The 22,302-nt window shown below is 54.1% G+C and overlaps 8 protein-coding genes across 8 annotated transcripts; 5 read left to right on the top strand and 3 right to left on the bottom strand.

Annotated features, from left to right (window-relative positions):
- Window positions 1-2,534: 2,534 nt before the first annotated feature.
- Window positions 2,535-3,446, bottom strand: GLOTRDRAFT_112617 (uncharacterized protein; the record flags this gene model as incomplete). The annotated part of the gene is made up of 2 exons (XM_007872540.1): window positions 2,929-3,446; window positions 2,535-2,874 (listed from the first exon to the last, which is right to left on the bottom strand). Coding segments are annotated over exons 1-2 (831 nt in total), but the record flags the coding sequence as incomplete, so codon positions are not given.
- A 971-nt stretch (window positions 3,447-4,417) lies between these two features.
- On the bottom strand, window positions 4,418-5,216 carry GLOTRDRAFT_133590 (uncharacterized protein; the record flags this gene model as incomplete). Its single annotated transcript, XM_007872539.1, has 2 exons — window positions 4,418-4,847; window positions 4,903-5,216. The coding sequence occupies 2 exons, from the start codon at window positions 5,214-5,216 to the stop codon at window positions 4,418-4,420; spliced, it is 744 nt and encodes a 247-aa protein (XP_007870730.1).
- Window positions 5,217-6,030: 814 nt separating this feature from the next.
- On the top strand, window positions 6,031-9,586 carry GLOTRDRAFT_66550 (BRO1-domain-containing protein). Its single transcript, XM_007872538.1, has 5 exons — window positions 6,031-6,322; window positions 6,379-6,890; window positions 6,937-8,085; window positions 8,140-8,441; window positions 8,510-9,586. Exons 1-5 carry the CDS (start codon window positions 6,136-6,138, stop codon window positions 9,390-9,392), a joined length of 3,033 nt encoding a protein of 1,010 aa, XP_007870729.1. The 5' UTR covers window positions 6,031-6,135; the 3' UTR covers window positions 9,393-9,586.
- Window positions 9,587-9,828: 242 nt separating this feature from the next.
- On the top strand, window positions 9,829-11,632 carry GLOTRDRAFT_96768 (uncharacterized protein; the record flags this gene model as incomplete). Its single annotated transcript, XM_007872537.1, has 6 exons — window positions 9,829-9,904; window positions 9,997-10,075; window positions 10,203-10,348; window positions 10,560-10,936; window positions 11,010-11,192; window positions 11,243-11,632. 6 exons carry the CDS (start codon window positions 9,829-9,831, stop codon window positions 11,630-11,632), a joined length of 1,251 nt encoding a protein of 416 aa, XP_007870728.1.
- Window positions 11,633-11,932: 300 nt separating this feature from the next.
- GLOTRDRAFT_96767 (uncharacterized protein) lies at window positions 11,933-13,648 on the top strand (the record flags this gene model as incomplete). The annotated part of the gene is made up of 1 exon (XM_007872536.1): window positions 11,933-13,648. One exon carries the CDS (start codon window positions 11,933-11,935, stop codon window positions 13,646-13,648), a length of 1,716 nt encoding a protein of 571 aa, XP_007870727.1.
- A 471-nt stretch (window positions 13,649-14,119) lies between these two features.
- Window positions 14,120-17,565, bottom strand: GLOTRDRAFT_96766 (uncharacterized protein; the record flags this gene model as incomplete). The annotated part of the gene is made up of 9 exons (XM_007872535.1): window positions 14,120-14,224; window positions 14,280-14,477; window positions 14,555-14,928; window positions 15,003-15,238; window positions 15,920-15,940; window positions 15,966-16,223; window positions 16,296-16,558; window positions 16,606-17,203; window positions 17,312-17,565. The coding sequence occupies 9 exons, from the start codon at window positions 17,563-17,565 to the stop codon at window positions 14,120-14,122; spliced, it is 2,307 nt and encodes a 768-aa protein (XP_007870726.1).
- A 747-nt stretch (window positions 17,566-18,312) lies between these two features.
- Window positions 18,313-19,734, top strand: GLOTRDRAFT_133585 (uncharacterized protein; the record flags this gene model as incomplete). Its single annotated transcript, XM_007872534.1, has 4 exons — window positions 18,313-18,466; window positions 18,531-18,664; window positions 18,723-19,028; window positions 19,348-19,734. The coding sequence occupies 4 exons, from the start codon at window positions 18,313-18,315 to the stop codon at window positions 19,732-19,734; spliced, it is 981 nt and encodes a 326-aa protein (XP_007870725.1).
- Window positions 19,735-20,120: 386 nt separating this feature from the next.
- On the top strand, window positions 20,121-21,803 carry GLOTRDRAFT_133584 (uncharacterized protein; the record flags this gene model as incomplete). The annotated part of the gene is made up of 3 exons (XM_007872533.1): window positions 20,121-20,711; window positions 20,761-20,935; window positions 21,025-21,803. 3 exons carry the CDS (start codon window positions 20,121-20,123, stop codon window positions 21,801-21,803), a joined length of 1,545 nt encoding a protein of 514 aa, XP_007870724.1.
- Between the last annotated feature and the right edge of the window lie 499 nt (window positions 21,804-22,302).

The raw sequence follows: 22,302 nt of genomic DNA, 5'->3' as shown, positions 1-22,302 counted from the left end.
CTGTAATAGAGTCCACTATCAACGAGCAGAGTCTTAATGTGTGCGGTTGGGTGTGCAGGGGAGGTCAGCAGAGAGGGTCAAGGTATCATAAGCATAAGAGCATAGAATAATTCCATAGAATAGGTCAAGTAGATGGACGTCTCCTGCGCCTCCGTGTCTGTCCTCGGTTATGCGCCAACGATGGTTCATCTGTCTGTGGATCTGAGTAGACATCGGTATTCGGTGCTACGAAGCGGTCGTCGCCGGACTTGGTGAATGCGCCTGTTTTCGCAATGAAGCGGGAGAGTGCTTTGATACCCGAAGGCGTACCCAGGATGTCGCCTACCGTGGGTTGCGAGATGGGCGAGACAGATGCTAGGATATTGCGGTGGGTGTCGTACCGGGGGCATTCCAGGAGGATGTGTTGACGCGTTTGGAGTCCGGATCCGCATGGGCAAGCTGGATCCTCTGTCGGGACGAAGCGGGCGTAGTATTCACCCACAAAGGCATGGCCGGTGCGACATTGGGTGACCAGACCGTAGACCCGACGATTAGTTATTCGTAGGAAGTGTTCCTGAGGTCTGAGTTTCGGGGCGAAGCGATCGGCCACGGCGAAATCCCGGCGTCGTCCATCAACTCCTTGAGTCCTTTGCCAAATTTCGGTCCAGGCGCGAAGGGCCGTTTCCTTCGCGGAGCGCCGCATGTATGAGTAGGTGGGTATGGTGTCAGGGACGAACCGAGAAGCAGCTGCCTTCGCCAGACAGTCCGCTGCTTCGTTACCTTGAATCCCACGGTGGCCAGGCGTCCAGCGGATGGTGACTTTGTTGCGCTCGTCTGCTTCCAAATATTCAGTAATGGCTCGACAAAAAAGTATGGACCACCTTTGGCTCGGGTGTGGCCCTATATCTGTAATGGAGGACACTGCCGAGGAGTTGTCGGTACAGAAGACTAAGTGATGTATAGTCACTGGCTGACACATCGCAAACGGCACCGCCAGAACCGCGGCCCTAGCAAGGCCTTCCATTTCAGCATCGAATACTTCAGCCTGCTCACCCAGCGGAAACTCCTTCTGTGCGACTACCGCATCCTGAACGTACATGACGACGCCCGCCCCTGTCCGATGTCTCCCGTTCTCGCCATCGACCTGGGACCCATCAGAATAGATGGCCATGACGTCTCGCAATGTCCATGACATGATCAGTGTTGGGAGCAGGTTTGCCGACTATGCTTGGATGATACAATCGAAGACCGGTACCGGTCTCGTAGCTACTTAGTCAGTTTCGCTTTGAAGGGGAACACTCAACACTACCTGCGACAGAAATCCATATCATGTAGAAAACGAGCGAGTAGTACTTTGTAAGACCCTAACCTCTCACTGTCAGGACGCACCTCATGTTCCTTGATATTCCGTCCGCAGCATTAAGCCTAGTCAGAGCAATGCGTCATGCCTGCCGTGGGTCTAGCATATACGCCATGTAACGATAGATGCTTGAGAGGATTTCGACTGCTTGATCATACGTGAACATGAACGTGCCAGGGAAGGCTCGATTATCGTAATCCACGCCACGCAAAGAGATCCCAGACGTGTCCAACAATGTTATGATTGAGATATACATATAAAACGCCTCTCCTGTGTGTATCAATGACATCGACTCAAGATGATGTCAATCGAGCAGGTTTGCACCCTTGCTGACGCCGTGATCGGGGGTTTATCGGTTGATGAACGGACGTCAGTTAACCAATTGCATTTGTAACGTGCATGAGAAAGGGTAGTACATGTAGCCATATGGTGCATAATCCGAATCCCCCAAAAGTGAATAAGTTATTTAGAAGATGCGAACGAATAACGTTAACTCCTCTGCCAAGAAGAGAGTATGAATACGATGAAAGGCAACAACCTTATGTCGCTGCTGGATTCCCGGCGTAGGAACAGATCGTTTGTCCCGCGCTGCAGATCATGTGAGATGGAGGAGCTCTCGCCTCGGTGGTGCCAGAATGCAGATAGCAGCGAGGGTGCCGAAGAGGAAGCCCGTCACTGCTGAAGAGGCCGTGACGGCGAAGGAGCTGTGGCTGTCTGTCGAATCCTGCCTTGACAGCGCCGGCGCTGAAGGTTTCACAGACACAGCATGGGCACCTGGTGAGGTATCGACGGTGCTCAGCGCGGAGAAATGTTGCACTTCCGGCGGGAATGGCAACGCTTGATCAAGCGCGTCCAATGCCGGCGCTGCCGATTCCTCGGCCTCAACCTGGATATCAGGCTTGACATCCGCACCGTATTCCGACCCGACCTGCGTCGAGGCGCAGTCATGGTCCCTGGCCAGCCATTCCAAATCATCGACGATACTCTGCAGCCTCGCCACCTCTGCGATGACCTTCGCTCGCCTAGCCTCCCGGATCTCCTCGCTGACGACGCATACCATGGATCGTATCAGACCCGGTATTTCAGCATGATCCCGCAGCCAAAATTGCCCACCCCAGGACGCGATAACGAGGGCGAGCTGATAGACCATCTCTATGCTTGGATCCAGGTCCTCCAAGACTCCCTTGTGGAACCGCGTGCGCAGGAGACGCACGGCAAGCCGGATAGAGCCTGCCGTCGTATCCCTTAGTCGACATTCAGGGTTCATTCGCAGGAAGTTCTCGGACATTTGTTTGCAGAAATGGCGGTATGTGGACTTCTTCTGAGTGTATTCCCATGTTAGCCGCGAGAGCGCGCTGATGTCCTTATTGAGGGACGTGTCGGGAACGGGTCGGAGGAAATAGGAAGGGAGAGAGTCGAGTATGGATACCAAGGGTATTGAGGAGAGCACAGCACTGCCAGGAATGTATCCGTAGACCAGCACATCTTGTGACTCGGTCGCGAACCGGTAGAATTTCCAATGGTCACTGTGTCGCCTGTAGTGAAATGTAAGCCTACGCTTTCTCAGTTCTGCTAGGGAGACTACTTACTCTTTCGCCGATCCATTTCTCAGAAGCTCGATGGCGGTCACTGCTCGGCCGACCAGGGCCCTAGCATCGATGACCGCGATATGGACATCATGCTTGACGTTGAGCTTGTATCGTCTGCATGCCTCCCACACCGCCCAGGCAAAGCTGAACGAAGTCGATACAAACGGCGATGTCGACTTCGTTGTCCAGTCCAGATGCCTGACGGCGTCAGCATACGTCGCCGCAAAGATACTCTCCTTCACGGACCGCGATCGAGGTAATAGGTTGAGATCGGGGATCGACTGGTCATCTTCACCTTGGAAGGACTCCCCGAGGAAGTAGGCGTCCGTCGCATCGAAGAACGGCCCTAGCGGTCGTGGTGTGTACACCCGGAAGAGGAACGGGTTCTGCTCGACCAGCTTCTCAAACGACAGCTCTGGGCCGAACCCGTACTGCGGCAACAGATTGGACTGCTGCTGGTCCTGCTGTGAGTCCTTTGCATTGGATGCCATCTCGAGGGCGACTGAGGACGTGCAGACGATAGAGGTGCAGGCCCTGAGAAGGTCGTCTCGGCGTGCTTTTCAAAGGCGGCATGGACACCTCGTGTCCTGAGTGCGTACCTCGCCCTTGACTAAGGTGTCGGACTGGGTTTCCATCGGATGCCCACGGAAGTTAATATTGGCCTCATGTCCGATACACAGATGGCCTTGAGATATGTAGCATTCCAGAAGGCACCACGGTTGGTCTTCTTACTCTATGTTAAGGATCCGTCATCCGGTAATGGTAATTGAGGCACAGATTGGCCAAATTAACGGATCGCGAGGTACCTCCGAAATACACTGATGATTGCGGGTCCCCAGAACGTCTATCCAATAGAACACGAGTAGTTGGGGCTGTGTATAGAACGCCTGCCATTAATTTCTCGGTGCCCTTGGGGATTAAGAGGAGGCCTCATCCTGGCTCCGGAACGCTCCCGATTGCAGCCTCGTGTATCCTCGTGTCCTGCAGCCCGGTCGCTCCCGTGAACATTAGGTTGTCCGAACACGATACGAATGGTCCCGAGCCTGTAGTCCCGTTGAATCGCCGTGTATCTGTCTCAAGGTCGGACTAGTATCAATGTAAGGTCATAACGGGTGCAAGCATGGCTACGGTGCGCAACGTTGGGCGGATAACGCAGAACCAGTATTGCCGGATGGTCCAGTTGGGTTCCTGATTGAGGTCAGCGCCCTTCGGAGAGACCAAAGTCATTATACTGGGGATCGAAGGAGGCAGACTGCCGGCGACCAAGGTACCTGCGTTGAGGACGGCGATTCGAATTCCAGGAAACTGCGGAAAATCATATTTGGGTGTATTTGTTTGTGGCTAATCTCCGCCACAAGCCTCACTTGCACGCACGAAGGATAATAACGAGGAGGTATTGGGACTCCAAGCAAGGCTGACGTTGTTAATATCGACCAGAGTAGATCAGGTCAGCCCAGGTAACATCAGGTGCCTAGACTGATAATTCATTCTACCCAACTACAACAGCGACCCCATTGGACTGCACAGCATCATTCTTTCGCGCCTTCAACAACGTCGTCCCGGCATCTCCGAAGAAGACTTGCGCTGCTCCGTTTCCGTCAGAGACGCCGAGCTGCGTGCCAGAGCTAGCGTCCACGACCGCTGCCCCCGCTACCGGAGATCCCGTCATTCCGTCAATGACATCGAACGAGGCGGTCGTCTCAGGGTTTACGATCTTGGGGCCCGACAACTCTAGGAAATACTTTTTGTTGAAGGCATCGAAGGCGATGAGGATATGGTCCCCAAATGCCACTTGTTGCTGGCATCCACCCACAGGGGTGTACTGATAATTCAGCAGGATACCCCAATATTGAGTGCTAGTTTGGGTAGTGTTGGCGATGCTGGTGATGAAGAAGTCGTCGTATTGAGCCCAATATGTCCTGAGGAGCCGTCCGTAAATCGTGCCATATACACCGCAGCACAGGTTGCACCCACGCGTCCCACGGAAATTCAGCAACTTTCGAAGCATCATCGAGCGCGCTGGTGCACGTCGGCCCAGGGGTGGGATTAGCACCTAGATTTGTCCCATCACAGTGGTGCGTTCCCCCGGAAGGCGTCGTCACGTTGTGCCCTGACGTGAAGATCGGGGCCTCGTAGATAGTATGATTGTTCGCGCTTTCAATGCGTAGGCTGACAGTGGTGCTGTTAACATAGGCGGGCTTGGGGGCAAAGAAGGGGGCGGACGCGCGAGCAGGGAACATAATTGCGAAGTTCATGGAGGCGAGGAACGCATAGAGAAGCCTGTGCATCGTGAGTTACGTAGGTCAAAGGTAAAGGTCGAAAGCACGAATACGAGGGGAAAACGGGGATCCTTTTGATGCTTCAGAGCGAACTCTTATCGACCCTTTGTCAGGCTTGACGAACACGTCCAGTGAAGTTCCGGGCGGAATGATTGACATTCATTCCTGTGGTACTTGCAAGTCGCCAGACAGAAGACAGTTCGCAAAGACGACTTCACCCAGGCACAAGGTTGTGTCAACAACACATCGAGCCTGAGAGGGCGTCTCAAGTGAATAAGACGGAGTTCACGATCGTCGAGAATATGTCTGGAATTTGTAAAAGAAGAATATGAACAGTCGTATTGATCGTGCCTTAGTTACGGAATAAGCAGAAGTGACCAGATTCAGCGGAGGCTTGGTCAACTGAAGTAAATACAGAATCTCGGTCGATTCGCATTGCAGGGATGGAGACGACTCTGAATGTACCGTCCAAGTGCTTCCCCTGGTAGCTCCAACATAGACAATGATACGTTCCTGCTTCGTTGAGTGGAGGAATAGTGTAGCGGAGATGAGACCGATGTTTCTGGAGGTTATGATCCCGAAAGAATGGAGACCGGCCTTGGTTCTCTTGATTTAAGTTTGCATGGGCAGACCTGACTTAGAGCCACAACAGGCCGGACTAAGGAGAGCATGTTTGACGACGACGCTGACTAGGGCAAGAACGATGCAAGGTGAAGGCTTGAGACGAGGCGAAGTCTCCTATTTAAGGTACTCGAGTATGACTACATTGTCATATTCCCACGGTAAGCACTGTAACTTACACGGGCGCGTTATCGGACCTCCGCAGTGCTCAAGTCCTGTCTCGTCCGGAACTGCGTCTCACGTAGTGTCCAATAATCGATCCTAATTCACGAGTTCTATCTGTGGCGAGCTCGCCTGTTCATTGACGATGGCGCACCAATCGCCTATGATAGCGATTCCGAAGAAGAGTACGGATGAAGTCGATTGGACGACACCCATACGGAACATCATCGCGCAGTCGTACGGCGAGAGCCCCGACAACTATGCGGCGGAGTGCGCTGCATTGCAGCGGTGTAGACAGGATGCTGTTCGTGGTGCAGGGAGTGACCTCACAGGTGCGTCGTGTACTCTCTTGGAGAAATACGGGAGGCATTCTGAAGGTATGTGGTAGCTCGGGACTTGCTATACAAGTACTTCGGCCAGCTGGAGCTGCTCGAGCTCCGCTTCTCCGAAATACGCGTTAACTTTCCCTGGAGAGACGCCTTCACGAACAAACTAACCGTGCAGACCTCCATCGCGTACGAGAAGGCATCCATCATCTTCCAGATTGCCGCCACGCACTCTGCCATCGCAGCGTCGCAGAATAGATCGGACCCGGAAGGACTGAAACGCTCCTTCCACTACTTCAGAACATGCGCAGGGATGCTCACGTATATTAACGACAACTTTCTGCACGCGCCATCCACCGACTTGAGTCGCGACGTCATCAAGTTCCTTGTCAACATCATTCTGGCGCAGGCGACCGAAGTGTTCTTCGAGAAGTGTCGGGATGAGAAGAAGGGAAACGCATTGATATCGAAGATTGCGTCTCAAGCGTCGTTCATGTATTCATCGCTTGCGGAAGAAGTGAAAGAGTTCATGGGGAAGGGAATATTTGATCGGAATTGGGTTACACTTATCCAGGTGCGCACTGGCATTATCGCGTGGAACCCAACTAAACGACCCACAGATCAAGTCCAAGTACTTCACCTCGATTATGCAATACTACCGTGGTCTAGCAGATCACGCTGCTGGAAAGCACGGCGACGCCTTAGTTCGGTTCACAGTAGCCGAGACTAATGCCAAAGAGGCACAACGCCTTGCCTCTACATTCGACTCCGTCTTCGTTACCCAGATGTCCCCTACCTTACCTCCCGACGCCGGACCCTCTATTCGCGATCTCACCAAAGCGCACTACGCAGTGTGTGTTGATCGTAAAGCCGAAGCGCAGCGGGATAATGACCTAATCTACAACGCCGTACTCCCGACCCCAGAGGCCCTCCCTGCCATCGACAAGACTGCGGTCGCGACGCCAATCCCAATCCAGGACGTCTACTCGACCCCAGACGTGCAGAAAGTGATTGGACCGGACCTGTTCATCAAGCTCATCCCGTTGAGCGTGCACGAGAGCGCGAGCGTGTACTCGGAGGAGAAGGCGAAGCTCGTGCGCGCGGAAGTCGAGAACGCCGAAAGCGCGGAGGTGGAGGTGCGCAGCGCGCTAGAGGCACTCGGCGTGAAGGAGGGGCTCGCGCGGTACAGGGCGATCGTGGAGGGCGGCGTGGGCGGAGAGGAGGAAATTCCCGTGGAAGTGCGCCGGTGGCGCGAGGACATCGGGGTGATGGAGGACCGTGAACCTGTAGAGGGCCTTATGGCTGATCTGACCAGGATGAAGGAGGCTGTAGCCAGAGAGCTCGAAGCGGCGTCACGGGACTTGGAGATCGAGTCGAAGGATTGCGAGATGATGCGGGTGAAGTACGAGCATTTATGGACCCAGGAACCCTCCGCTAGTTTGACTAGGGCATTGAGGGCCGATTTGAAGTCTCACTTCGAGGCCTTACAGGCTGCGGCGTCATCCGATCAGCAAGTGGTGGCCCTTTGGGAGGCCGTGCGGAACGACATTCTGCTGCTTCTATCACCTGAGGTCGAAGATGTCTTCAGGGCCAGTACTGAGGGAAGCGGAAGGGAGAATCTGCTTGACTTAGACATCGGGAGTGAGGGCCAGGACGACGATGAACGGGCGAAAATTGGACAGTTCGTGGAGGAGATCGACGAACGACTTGGTCGCCTGAACAAGATAAGTCGAGAACGCAACGAGGTCCTCAAAGACCTCAAAGAGAAGGTCAGTCACCATGTCTGGTGCAGATTTAACCATCATACCTCATGACTACTGCAGGTGCAAACGGATGATGTCTCACATTTGCTCCTGGTCAACCGGCGAAACGCAGGTGTTGAGCCTACCCTGTTTGCAGTGGAGCTCGAGAAGTTCCGACCCTTCCAGCAACGCCTTGCAGCCACCGTTCATGCACAGGAGGTCACCGTGCAGGAGATTAATCACCTGTGGAAAGGATTGAGAGACCTAGCTGGACGTGGTCCTGGCGCTCGCAAGTGGGAAGAGCGAGAGAAGAGGAAGAAGGATACGGTCAAGCGGTTCTCTCGTGCGCGTGATATATACATGGAAGCCCGGGACGGTCTAGCGTCAGTGCCAGCTTGCTTTCCCATCCTAATTGCGAAAATGTGCTGATCTTCTCTTCCGTGGTTGACAGCAAGGGACTCCAGTTCTACCGAGAGCTCACAGAGCTGGCCAATCAGCTCAAGCGCAACGTTAGCGAATTTATTTCAAGTCGCGCGGCAGAGAGGGAAAGGTTGGCCGGACAGCTGGAAGCCCAGAAACGTCTGTCTTCGCCCACTGGGGCTGGCTTGGCACCTTCGCTATTGGACAAACCTCCTCGCCCACCACCGCCGCCATCTTCAAGTCTCAACGCATCGTTTGCTGCTATGAGCATAAACAAGAACGGGCCTACCTCCCCACCACCGCCTCCGTCCAGGGTACCGTGGGACGGCCCAACAAGCCTTCCTCCGCCTCCGAATCAGTATTCAAACGGTGTATCACAGCTGCCCCCGTCGTCCCACTACAGCTCTCCCCCTCCTATGCCCCCTTCACCAGCTGGGGCGTCTCCATACCCCCCGCCGCCCCCTTCTGCGCCGCCACAATCCCAGCCGAGCTATGCATCGCCCCCACAGTCTCAGCCGAGCTACCCACCACCTCCCCAAGATCCCTATGCGGGACTCAGTATGTTCTCTTCACAATTCTCCACATCGCCAACTCCTCCTCCGCCGCCACCACGCCAGAATCAACCACCGTACGGTGCTCAACAATACCCTCCGTCACAATCGTATCAGTCAGCACCACAACAACCGTTTCAACAACAGCACTACCCGTCCCCACAGCCTCCTCAGCCCCCCTACGGCCAACCCCAGCAGCCTTATCAATACCAGCAGCCGCCATTAAATCGAACGTCCCTTCCTCCTCCGCCTCCTCCAGTTTCGTACCAGTCGCAATACAATGCACCTTCCGCACTTTATCAAGGCGGTGTTCCGGGATCTCAGCCACCATATGGACAATACCCGCAGAATTATGGGCGCTGACGGACTGATCATCTGTAGAGAATTCAGTATTTTGTCGGTCTAAGGTACCCTTTTCCTGCTGGTAAAGTATAACTCCTTGTATTCGGTTCACCCACCTCTGCCAGCTGCTCGCGCGACAAGCCATGAAATCAGCTACATTATTGAACTATGGATTGTACTGTCGAGTACTGCTCCTTAGAATTAATATGGAGTGGATTGACAACAGAGGATATTACAGTGCTTCGCATATTGGTTTAGACAGCCCCGTCACGGTTCCCACAGCCAAATAGTGACCCGTCACCGATGTCAAACTTGTAAGGGCAAGTGATACTCGACGTATGAATGCCCGATGTCAAGCTTAATATTCTTTCAAAAGCCTCAGTGTGGGGGTATATGCTCTTTCAATAGGTTTTTAGAAAGGATTTACTCAAAATATGGACACTATCAACCCCTAACGATGCTGCTGCTCCTCCGACCCGAGCAGGATGTTACCGGATATAGGGTGTATGGTCACTATTTGGCTGTGGGAATTGGTGGGAAGCAAGCCAAATAGCCGGGCGCGCGACGCGGCTGCAAAGCACTGTAAACGAATCTTTCTTTCGTGCTATGTAAATATTTCACTAAGGAGCATCCCGGGAAGAGCATGAGCTGTCGGGGCACAACGGTCACGACGGAAATCGCTCTGCGATTGGTCAGGAGTCCTGGTTAACCAAGCCACGGCTTCGGCATAACCGAAGCCCGTTGCTCTGCGGTCAGCGCTCAGTCACGGTCAGCATCATTGATTACTTTCCAATTACTACAGCAATGACTTGGTCATGCTATAACTATCAGGACGTTTGTGCATGATCCTCGTGCAAATCGACCGAGTTGCTTCCCTTACAAGGATGGTGGTAAACGCATCCTTGTTACCTTACGACGTCTTGTTATCGAATTTCGCTCGTATAACGCATCGCCCGACATTGCTTGCGTGTTCTCTCGTATGTCAGAGCTTTAGGGATGCTGTTCAGCCGAGTTTATATCGCCACATCATTTTCTATGACTCGGACGGTCGGGCAGGAGTCTTCGACAATATAGAGCGGTGCCATCATCTGAGAGGATATGTAAGGAGTGTGACTCACGTCTGTTAGTATCTCAGTAATGGTTGACGTCGATTGACTCCTACTGATTTTGCATACACGCCGTTATTAGCGAGTCGCCTAGGCGATGCGGATGATGCCTGTACCGGCCACAAGGCGTGTCCCCAATGGACCGGACCGCTGTCGAAACTTCACAACCTCGTCAGCTACACCTTATGCCCACCGGAGCTCCTGAGCGTCGTGGAGCCCATGAACTTTGACTTGCTCCTGAGCGTATCCCTGGTCCTGTCGCGATTAACGAAGTTGAGGCGCCTCCACATCGCGGTGAACCTGGACAGCCTCAGTATATCCATTTTCGCGAGCTTGCTTTCGCAAGGACAACTTCGGAGCTTGACCTTTGGAAAGGTGCAAAGCGGTATGCTTGCAAGTCTTGCCAAAGTGCCCGACGTGGGTCACTCGTTCTCTTTCCTGCGGGAGATGCACATCATGGTTAGTTCGCGATTCCGCGACGTCTAAATATGCGGGAAGACTACTTTCATGCGTTGATTCGTCGCTGTCACAGGAAATGGGTGAGGTGGATGTAAACGAACTACACGCGTTTCGGCCCCTTCTGCAACAGTTGACTCACCTCACACTTGGCACGGGCCACAAATTTCCGAAAGATGTCCTGTTGGAAACAGTGCTCCATGTCCCTCGTTTGGAAGTGTTGACCGTCTTCTACGATAACTTCCTGAATGGCACCGTGGTGAGAGCACTCGCCCCTTAAAAACACCGGCTCTATCTCACGTTGTGCAGGACGCAGCGCACTTCCAGTCGATCATACACTCATCACGGGAATGCCGTTTGGACTCATTTCACGAGCTGATTATCCAACATCAAGGTGTCGGGACCGCATCCCAGTTTTCTGAGCTATTCTCGTGGATAGCTGTTATCTGTGCCGGCTCTCCTCTCAGATGTCTCGAGATCCACTCAGATGACGGGCGAAAATCATACTTCAATCATGAAATTTTAGATTTGCTTCAGGAAAAGCGAGCCACCATGCGCCGGCTGGTGATGCCCAGGATCTTGATCCGCCGAGAGGTGCTCCGTCCTTTCCTGCAGTGTATGGAGCTAAAAGACGTTCGAGTGGACATTGACAGGCCGAAGTGGATTTGTGCGTTAGACAGAGCTGCACCATCTACGTAGAGGCGCCGGACGGCTTGTGAAGCGCATAAAAACCGGAGAAGACGGATTAAAGGGTACGTCAGAAGCTTGTGGTGAATGTGGTTTTTTTGTAGACATTTCCCACCAAAAAGACCCTACTCGTTATAGATAACATGTTTATCGTCGACGTCAAAGCGAGAACCCAGAGATGGCAGTCGCCGGTGTGGCTCAGATGCACGTGCATGTAAACATAAGAAGTGTGGCTTTGTTTGGTCCCAGTTCGAACTTCTTCTTTCCGCCTTCCACGACATCGACACCCCTTCCATACTCATCCGTCGCAACATGCCACCAATAAACAGTATCCTTGCGCCTGCACAGGAGGAATCTCCAACGAATATACGGGCGGTCCACATTTACAGATTGAACGGCTTGTATTACAACTATCTTTGGTCTTCTTGGGACCATAGCTGCCACTGCAAACTATTGGAGGGCTTGCGGAGGCAGGCAAAAGGTGGTCTCTTCGAAGGTTGGCGTTCGACGAAGAAGACAGCCTTGAAGAAAGACGCTGATGACCTCTTCCGATGGAAAGGAGAGAATCCGTCTTCTAAACAGCGAACCAAGAAGGTCTATCTTGAAGGGATATACAATGCTCCTCCAGATTCGGATCCCCGGATTAATCACATCTACGAAATGGATATAGATCGGCGGATTCTTTCTTATAACTCTTGTGCTCTCTACCGATTGGACAACATACCACCGCTGCCGACTGCTCTATCTAGTATTGCCCCCGACCATTATTCTGGACATATCTGCTTGGTGGATCGCATCTCGGATGCGTATCGTTGGAACTATCAAGTCAAGCCTCGAGCAGGTTCAGCACATCTAGAGTTCACCGAGCCTCACACCCTGCTGGATTTGCCTTTGGAATTGTCACGCTTAGAGAAGACTAGGCTTGATTTATACGCCTCCCTCGTTGGTTGCCTGATGTGGAACAGCTCTATTGCGATCCACAAACTCTCTGTCTTGAGCCACCTCGATCAGACGGATCCCTTCTTCCTTCAATCATGCCATCTGCTGGTAAGTCACGCATTGCGGCCTTTGATGGCCAGAAGGATTGGAGCGGATGATGACGCATCTGCATCGAAATTCTCATGGTGGGCGCGAAGAGAGATCTTTGTGGTCCTGAGACCTAATATTATCGACTCTCAAGACCTCGATTCCGTTATTGCGAAGATAGTCCAAACTATGAACCGGAATGAAAAGGCACAGGGACCCACTTTCGGCATCATCATTTCTCTATTCCATATCCTACTCATCCGCTTGGATAAAGAGCAAGATGGACGGGTAACGCGTACCCGTCCGCTACGATTCCTTCCGTCATTCTGCAGTAGAACAGGACATACGGCAGGAATGGTCGCGCTAGTCCGCCTAGGACTACTCCCGATTGCCGATGATCAAGGGTTCTTCAAGAGCATTATTCTCGATATACTACCTCTGCTAGACTCCTCGTCCCCCTTCATGGAGACATATGCTAGAAAATCTGGATCCCAGAAGTACAGCGTGCGGAACTTATTCAAAAATCAGAAAGGGCGGCTCCCACCCGAGGTCGTCAAGAAGATCGCTGCTTATGTGACGGGGGCGAAAGACCTTGCGCAGTTGGCTAGCTCATCTCTCGAGGCCCTTGACGCATGCATCTCATGGATGCGATACCCTATGTTTGGCCAGAACACAATGGAGTGGCTGGTCTTGCTGCAGTCGAGCGTCCCACTTCCGACGTGGGATTACGACGATGACGAGCATGAGGCGGCCATTCATGCGCACCTATTTTCTGCTTGCTTCGAAGTGACAGTCGATTCGGAAAATCTCCATCTGCTGCTCACTGCCAGCGATGCGTACGCGCGTCTTGTTCGCAACAGGTACCATCGCAGTTTAGTAGCTTTGCCCGCTAGGAGACCCGGGAGTGTTGGACCGCTGTCGTACGTCGGAGTCTTCCAGCTGGCGCAGGATTTGAGTTTGACATTGTACTATGTCCTGTATAAACCACTGGCAAGCGAGTAATGACTAGACGATTCATTTCGAGATATTTTAGGGTTGGCACTGGGGAAATATCTGTCAGTAGATGTCGCTATTTAAATGCACGCTTAATTGAAGTCGGCTCGAAAAATATTCTTGAAAGCAGCGCTGAGGACAAAGTAAGGTGGGTTGAGATAGGACTCACAAGAGTCTTGAGACTTCCGTTACGGCATGGACACAGCACTCCAGACCACTGAGCCCTATGTTCCAGACCCGTGCAATCTGCACTCCCCGTGGGACGAACTCCTGGCTCGACAGAGGTCTCCCACCTCTTCCCCTTCTATATAGATGTGCTTCGCCACAACATTGGTCAGAGTCTCTTGCGCTCTCATGAAGGTCCAGAAGCCAGACGAGCGAGACAGGTCCCAGCGAACACTCTCTGATGTTACAATCTCGAGGAAGCATAGCGGAGATCGGTCGCACAGCTTCTCGAGGAACAAAACAAATTCAGAGAACTCAGACAATGAGGAAATGCCAACGTGGTGGATAGTCAGTATGCGCATATTCAATAAGCAGTGCCGGTGGGTCGAGGGTAAGGTCACGTATCGCACTCGCGGATGGCTATGGTCAGAGTAGTCAGCTTAGTTGTGAGAGGCAAGGCTTAGGAGGTACATACTGCCATCTGTGTATCTAATGTATCTATGGGTGAGGCATAGTAGAAAGTGAAGACCTCCTTGAGCTGCGGGAGAGCTCTGAGGACATGCAAGAGAGCTGTTGGAGACAACCCGTGGTTTGCTCCAAGGTTGAAACGAGTAATATGACACAAGCCTGGGAGGACGGAGGGTAAATTTCCCGGAGATATATCCGCCATGTCCTAGGAATGACGGGACCGGATGAACCATTGCATCCGCGAAACGGTACCAGACACTGACGAGAAACTGGTAGACACACCGTAATATATAGCTCATTGACATGCGGCATATCCTGCAACCACTTCGCGAATTCCGTGGTGAACATCCCTACAGGTTTGCGAAGCGATAAGTTCCGCAGTCCGGACATCGCTCGCAGAGGATCCAGTGCAGACCCGGATTCCATTGGCAGCGCCGGAAGCCCCAAGTAAGTAGCAGAGAGGTTAAAGTCCAGGGAGATGTGCCTCAGAGTCGGACACAGCGCCAGAGCGTGAAGAGCGGACCTCAGGAAGACGTGGTTGACATATCGCGTAAGGTGGTCCTCAGGCACGGAAAGAGTGTATGATTTGAGGTTGTGGAGCTTCGAGAGAGGCGTGATCCATTTCCAGGATGCAGGGTCCGTGAACATGTCTACAGCTATTGTGGTGCGAGAGCGTAGCAAGTGTCAATGCTATAGTGAGTGAGATGAGCCACATTTTTGAGAAGCCTACCGACGTGCAGCACGGTCCGCACGTAGCTCCCCAATTGCGGGTGGTGATCGAGCGCCATGAGGGCCGAGCCAAGACAACCACCGTATCCATCATTGATGATGATGTTTTCGTAGAGCCTGGGGAGCGCAGCTTCGTAAAATCCGCGGCATACTTGTATAGCGGCCAGGAGAGGACGATGATCGTGAAGCGACTGGAAGATAGCTTGCAGGAGCTCGTTAGGGAGCTTCAATATCGATCTGTGAGAGGCAAATCTGTGCAAGCTGCCATAGCACAGTATTGATTTGTTAGCAAGAGTGTTCTTGACGTGCAGCGCATGTCTTACCTTGGATATCTGACGGCGGAGACGTGCGGTGCCATCATGGGGGGGGGACCATCATGCCAAGAAAAGTTGCAGTGTCTCCCTGTCAACAACGTGTAAGCCAGGGGGCACTTGAGCCACGGTACCAAGGCCCCGTCCTCTCGGGAATGACACCTCGCAGTGTTAAAATGACCAAATGCAAAGAACACCGCATACAGGATAAGACGATGGCGCCTTGCGGCCATACTCCAGAGTCGATCTACCCACCAGGAACTACGAAGGCTCCTTCCCGAAGGGCCACACTACTTCGGGCATTCTAACTGGTGCAGATCAGGGGACCAGCGACTTTACAATCGGAATCGCAGTCAGCTGAGACCAAGCATGGGTATAATTAGCTGTTCGTCCGATATTAAAGCGACGACACCATGAAGTACAAATGAACGCCAGCCCGCGGAGAAAAGGAGAGTTGCAGGACCTCAGGGTCTGCTCAGAGATTAGACCAACCCTACACTCTGGGCGAACCCTTAGACCTGAACTCAAATGCATTCGAACAGAGAGGGAGTAAGCTTGGAGAGGGCGTACAAAGGGGCTACCCGCAAGAAATCCGAGTCACACTCACAAAGACAAGAAAAGAGGTGACCTGCAGCAGCATCATGATCACATACTTGATGCGTGCAAGGAAGTTCCAGCTTCCGCGCTGTTTGGCTCGAAGCTTTGGTAACTCTACCTCGTATCTTGCCTCGACAGCTAAGACCCTCTGCGTACACTTCTCTATCTGCTTGACCTTTCCCTTTCTTTTCGCGTTCTCTAGTTCCTCCTGTGCCTCAGCCACCAATCTGACGTACTCGGCGTCATCACGGATATCCTGCTTCTCTCGTTCAGTAAGCAGCATGAAGGCGTCGAACATGATCGAGTTCAATAGCCTTGGATGAGCAGCCTTCTCCAATCACTCGAATATTCCAAGCCCTAGGATCCCAAAGACCGCAGTTCTGGACCTAACTTCAAACTTCTGCGTTAGCTCCTGAGGAGCATTGGTTGCGCTAACAAAGAACAGGCTCGCGGATGAGATCGCAAACCAAGCATCGGTGTGTTCGTTGCGGCGCTGCCCAAGTCTTTTGTGGGTCCTGGAGTATTCCACGGTGTCAGTCAGAAGCGGGATTCCGAACATTCTCATGTCAAGCAGAGAAGTCCTCTCGGGTTGCAACTTCAGTGTCTCATCCAGCTCGGCTTCCTTGAAGGAGACCATTGTCGCCCCATCCTTCGATCGGGAGACAGAGTCGAAATATCGGGCGAAAGGGGGCTGACCTCAGGCTTCCGGTCGTCGACGAGCGTGAAGACCTTGGAAACACTTGGAAGAGATGACTCGTATTTCTTATGTGTATTCGTCTGTGACTGCGAGGTTGTCGGCGGTCCGGGTCTATCATATCCATCGATACGCAAGAAGCATCTGGACTTCAAGAGGGTCGCGCAGAAATGCTGACAATTCTGGAACATTGCCTTCCAAAGTGCGACCTCTGGATTATCCCACACGAGGTCGTTGAACGCTCTGCTCTGGCTGAGTACCAGTGTATCAAATGCGTTCGTATCTTGAAAGTTCCTCCCCAACTTCACTATCTGGTGAACAGCGTCATTCTGGGCTTTCTCCCGTTTCGCCGGCGATAATCGGTCCACGACCTTCCGCCTATAGAACTCAAAGGCCTGGAAGACAAAGGTATCCAAAATTGCCTCGGCGTATACGTCCCGATTGTTCACTTGGATGAACATATCGTCCACAACTTCCTTGATTAAGGCAAATGGTCGAGGAGCCGGGATACGGCAAGCGGTGTCAGGAGGCACGTTTCCCAAGTCCGTTGTGTCAAGTCTGATAGGTGTATCAACTGGACCAAGGCGCAGAGCAGGACACCTGCCAACGGGATTAAACCGTGAAGTAATGAGAATACCATCAATTATAACACAGGTCAAATGCTAGTACAGAGTCTTGTGTCAAGATCAATGTCTGATATGTACGTACTGTCTACTCTCTGTTTTCATACCTGTTTCGAACCTCAACGGTCCCCACACAGTGGATGCGTGAGCGTTGCCCCATCGGAGCGCATGACGGGTCGTAAACCGCAGAGTCGCGAGTGAACAGCCGGTCGAGAGTGTCAATTGGTGCGCCGATCCGATCGCCCATCCCTCTATCTTCGAGGAGGATGCTGACATTGAAAAGCCCTCGTGACCACGCTCAGTTGGCTTGAAGGACGGTAGTCGAGACTGAGGGGGCATACCTGCGCTCTGCAGAAGACAGCGCGCGATGTGAGTAGACGCTTTCTCTTCTGTCGGATTGAACACATCTGAACCAGCATCTGGCTTCGATTTGGCAGCTTTCGCGAGAGTCAGAACATCAATCCCTGCTCATTTCGCGACGTCGATGATGTCGTCTATGATATACCCGATGACCTCATGGATGGATTGCCAAAACAATTCCGACAGAGCTGATTTGATCGCTTCTTTCCCTTGCTTTTCTTCCGTATGCCATTTGGGCTAGGACTTGGCCACTGGATCGGCCGGGATGTTGTCTTGAGCGGGGGTGACGGACATGGGCATTGGGAGTAAGGGTCTCGATGGAGGATAGAGCATACAACTCTACATGTGTGCTTCGGATACCCTCCGTGCTGCCGTGCGTCTGTCAATCATACCTCATGGACAGCGATCGATGTGTATATATACACCTCAATACACTTACACGTGCTCCCCTATCTAGCCAGCTTGGGAGTATCTGCGCTCTCCTAATTCCGTAAGATGAAGAGTCTCCGAATATCTCTCCTTACTGGAGTGGCACCAGATACAGGGATAGCCGCGAAGCCCCCAATTCACCCTAAGTTTCTTACACACCTGTCTCCAGTTTCTCTAGGATCGTCGCCAGCTAGAAAGAATGACCAACGTGCGTCACCTCTGTCCAGATTCTACGGGGGTTAATTTAAGCACAGTGCCCATACGACTTCGAACACAGGGGTATCCTTACGTCGTGCCATGGGAAACGCAAGCAGCTCAGCCACACTGTGGGGAGCACAGTCTCTGGGTGCTTCCGGCAGACTATCCGCAAGCACCCAGTCCGGTCGCGCCTCGCAGAACTTCGCCGCCGTTGTCGGGATCTTCATGAGAGAGTATGAAAACAGGGACATCAGTCAGTAGTCTAGTCTTCCTCTCTACTGTATACCCGTCTGTGCAAGCGGCTGGACGAGTCCTAGACGCGCCCGAAATCAGGAAGGCCATTGAGAGCCTTTCGGTCGCGCTGGATAACGATCGCGCTGCAGTAGACCTCAGCTTCATTGGTCGCTTGCCGGACTGGAAGAGGTGCGAGCGATCTTCAGACTGTCGTATAGTTGATGGGAAATAGACTTCCATGCCAGGGGGAATGAATCGATGTTTACGCACGTCAGAACCGCTGTGTGCCGCGCAAAAGAAGTCTATCAGTCGCGGACCAGGAGGCCATCGACGCACGCAAAGCAAAGCAAGCGGGCGGCGCACAAACGAAGCTCGTGGCGGCTGAGCCCGCGGAGCTCGTCGCAGCCGCAGAGGCAGCGTACTTGCGCAACACGAAGAACTGGGCGCTGTTCGTTGATGGCAAGAGTAACAGCCTGTACTTTGCTGTCAGAGGGACGTCGACGGCCGGAGGCGCTGATGTGGTCGACAACGTCACGAACGTGGATGCGGAAGCGATGTTGACTATGGATTTTGACACTGGTGTGGGTGGTCATCGATATTTGATGCAAGCTTAAGGCATGACTCGTGGGACCATGAGCACAGATAGAGCGGCAGGGGTCACGCATCGAGGTTTACTCGAGGTAGCGAAGGGTATGTTCCCGAGGACGTAGGACGATATATTGCAGAGCGCCGATCGAACCGACTCGAAGCCTACGCTGGTTTTTTGTAGGCACTCCGCGGGCGGGGGTACTGCCTTCTTCCTGTATCACTATTTCCAAACGCGGATGACCCGAGCTGAACGAGACGCGTGTGGGCCCATGTGGGCACCATAGTACAGGGTACAACTGAGTACTTCGACAGTCACCAGCATATACTGCATCACCTTCGGCTCAGCCGCTGTCGCGCGCGTCGGTACCAAACCCCGTCCACAGCAGCCGCCCAAACCCCGTGCACAGCAGCCGCGAGCAAGACCTCATCGATCCCGTCCCTCGTGCCGAGATATCGTATGCAGAATGGCTCGCTGAGGCTGTCGGAAGGCATCTCGCTGTGCAGAGCGGGAGGAAGGACGTGCCGCCGTTCTCGCCCCTGCCGTTTCTCTACCCAGGCGGAGAGCTTGTCCTCCTCGACGAAGGGGGTGAAGTCGTTGCGAAGATGGAAGCGGAGTGTTTGAGTGCACATGTCTTCCTCGATCTGAGTGCTCATAGTAGTTCTGAGTGTCAGAGAATTGTGGACCAGCTGGTGGGATAGACATCGGACACCTCTGTCTTGAGATAAATTCACCTCTTGGATTCTTCAATGACACGTATTCGAGTTGGGAGAGTCACTCGTACCGAGCCAATGAGGCAAAGTACTTTTATATTCGCTCGTGCATAGGCCGGTATACAAATGCTTCAAGTGTGCTGTGGCAAGTTGCCACAACTATCCGCCACAAAGATGGGCATAGGTTATTTATAGCATGAGAAAGATGGAGATAAGATAAGATGTACATACGTCTCAGAGACAAGCGGATAAGGATCAGCGAGAAGGCCGGATGAGGGCAGATGGCGTGTCCTGCTCAGCTCATCTCCCACAGCGCAGACGCCCGCCAATCCAATCCCGCAGCTAAGCTCTCCCTTGGCTCTAACCTGCTCGCCATGTCCAACGACGCCCAGCCCACCATGAGCACCAGCGCCGGCACCATCCGCGGGCTGCACATGCCGCCGCTCGACGTCGCCACCAGCGCCGCCCACTCCCCGTCGACGCCGCCGTCGCCGACCGATTCGGTCTCCTCCTTCCCCTCTGTCTCCTCCTCGTTCTTCTTCTCCTCCGGGCCCGCGTCCCCGCCTTTGCACCCCGACACCGACCCAGACGTCACACATACCGACGACCACGAGCACGAGGCCGAAGACAGCACCTCCGCGCTGATCATCCCCTCGCTCACGCTGCCCTCCGCGCTGCGCCGCCCGACGCTTTACGGCCAGGTCCTCGGCGAGCTGCGCGTGCTCGTGCTCGGGCGCCACGGCGTGCGCAAGAGCCGCGTCGCGGAGGCGCTGCTCGAGGGGAACGAGGACCTCGTCGACGTCGACGAGCCGGAGGAGGAGGAGGCGCGCGGGTGGCGCACGCGGGTGTGGCGCGCGAGCTCGGAGTGGGTCGAGCTGCGCGATGCGCATGGCCTCGAGCGCGTCGAGCCGAGGCGGAATGTGGAGGTGGTGATGTGGCCGGGGTATGACCCCGCTGGCGACGATGTGAGCGTTCCCTCGCGGTTCATGCAGTAGTTAGTACTGAAGAGTCTAGCCCGAGGCGATTACCGCGCCGATTGTGAAGCACCTGCAGTCGAGCTTCCACGCGCTGCACGCGCTCATCGACCCCGCCGCGCCGTCCTCCTCGACGCCCCTGCTCACCTCGCTCGTCGGCGGGCCCAACACGCCCCTATGGACGCTCGGCGTGCTCGTCGCCGATAAGGACGGAGGTGCGTACAGTCTACCCTCCTAGCGCTATCTCCACCATGCTCATTTCATTCCTCCTATCGCCGTATATTCTGCATCGTCTGCGTGATAGCCCTGACGCCCCTTGACCGCGCGATCCTCGCCGCCCTATCTCCCTACATCCCCTTGATCGTCCTCCCCGCACCGAGCGCACCCGCCGCGTACCCCATCCCCGCGCCCTCCTTCCACGACACCCACACGCACATCCACGCTCCGTCCCCGGCGCCCTCCTCCTCTTCCTTACCCTCCGAATCCCAGCGGCGCCCACCGATCCGCCCCGCAAGCCGCAGCCGCACCGAAACCGTGACGCTTCCCACCAGGGATAGATGGAAAGACGCACACTCCAGTACTAGGAGCAGCAGGGAGAAGGGCCTGTCGGCCTTCCGCCCGCCGAGCGTGCTCGCGCTGCGTTCTGCCCTCTTCCGTTCGCCCGAGACGCTGGCGTTGCTGCGCGGCGAGGCGGGCGAGCGCTGGGTGCGCTGGCGCGCGTCGGTGTCCCCTTCCGCGGCGGCGTCCCCGCGCTCCAACAGGGGGAGGGGGCGCGGGCGCGGCCAGGGACAAGGGTGGGATAAGCGGAGGTGGGAGGAGGAGCTGGCGTATTCGCAGGCACAAACTCAGACGCAAACTTACACGGAGAAGGGGGGGGAGAGGGAGGAGGGGAGGTGCGCGGAGGCGATGGGCCTCGGTATGGACCCTTTGCACGTCCCGAGTCTGTTCGCGGTTGCAGTTGGGCTGTTTAGGGGTGAAGGGGGCACAGGAGGGAGCGGGGTGGGGTGGGGGTGGTTGGTTGTCGCCGCCGCTGCTGCGTTTTGTGCGGGTGTGGGCGTGGGGTGGGGGTTGTTGAGGATGTGAGTGTATTGAAATAGGCTAAGGAGCGATTAGAGCATACCGTACAGACGGGATGCTGCGTCTTTTGATAAGATGTATCGACGTTGTGTTATTGCTGTGAGTCGCTTGTGTTGGTAGAGTGCACTATCGGGACTCTCAATCTGGATTTTCCTGCTTTTCATACTAGTACTAGTATCTTCACCCATACATACACCTCTTTCGTTCATGTGCTCAACGTGTAGTAAGTAGCGTGATATCTCCTGTGCTCGTGTACTCATATAATGGTATGCTATTGCATTTCGACCTTGTTGATTAATATTCTGTTCGAACGCGTTGACATCAATGTGAAGTCCGCGGCCGGCCGTGCCAGTGAGACGGAGTCGGACATGTCGGACGCGGGACGTCACGCGTTCCTGCTCCAAATCTATGCCTGATGGGCTGCTCTAGGACCCCTGATTATACTTAGGTAGGTCGGATACGGGTCCCGGCCAAAATGGAACTCGCGAGACCCCAGGGTTGGGTT

This window comes from Gloeophyllum trabeum, assembly GCF_000344685.1.
Source record: "Gloeophyllum trabeum ATCC 11539 unplaced genomic scaffold GLOTRscaffold_00018, whole genome shotgun sequence".
Lineage (NCBI taxonomy): Eukaryota > Fungi > Basidiomycota > Agaricomycetes > Gloeophyllales > Gloeophyllaceae > Gloeophyllum > Gloeophyllum trabeum.
This window is presented reverse-complemented; position numbering and strand designations above follow the sequence as displayed.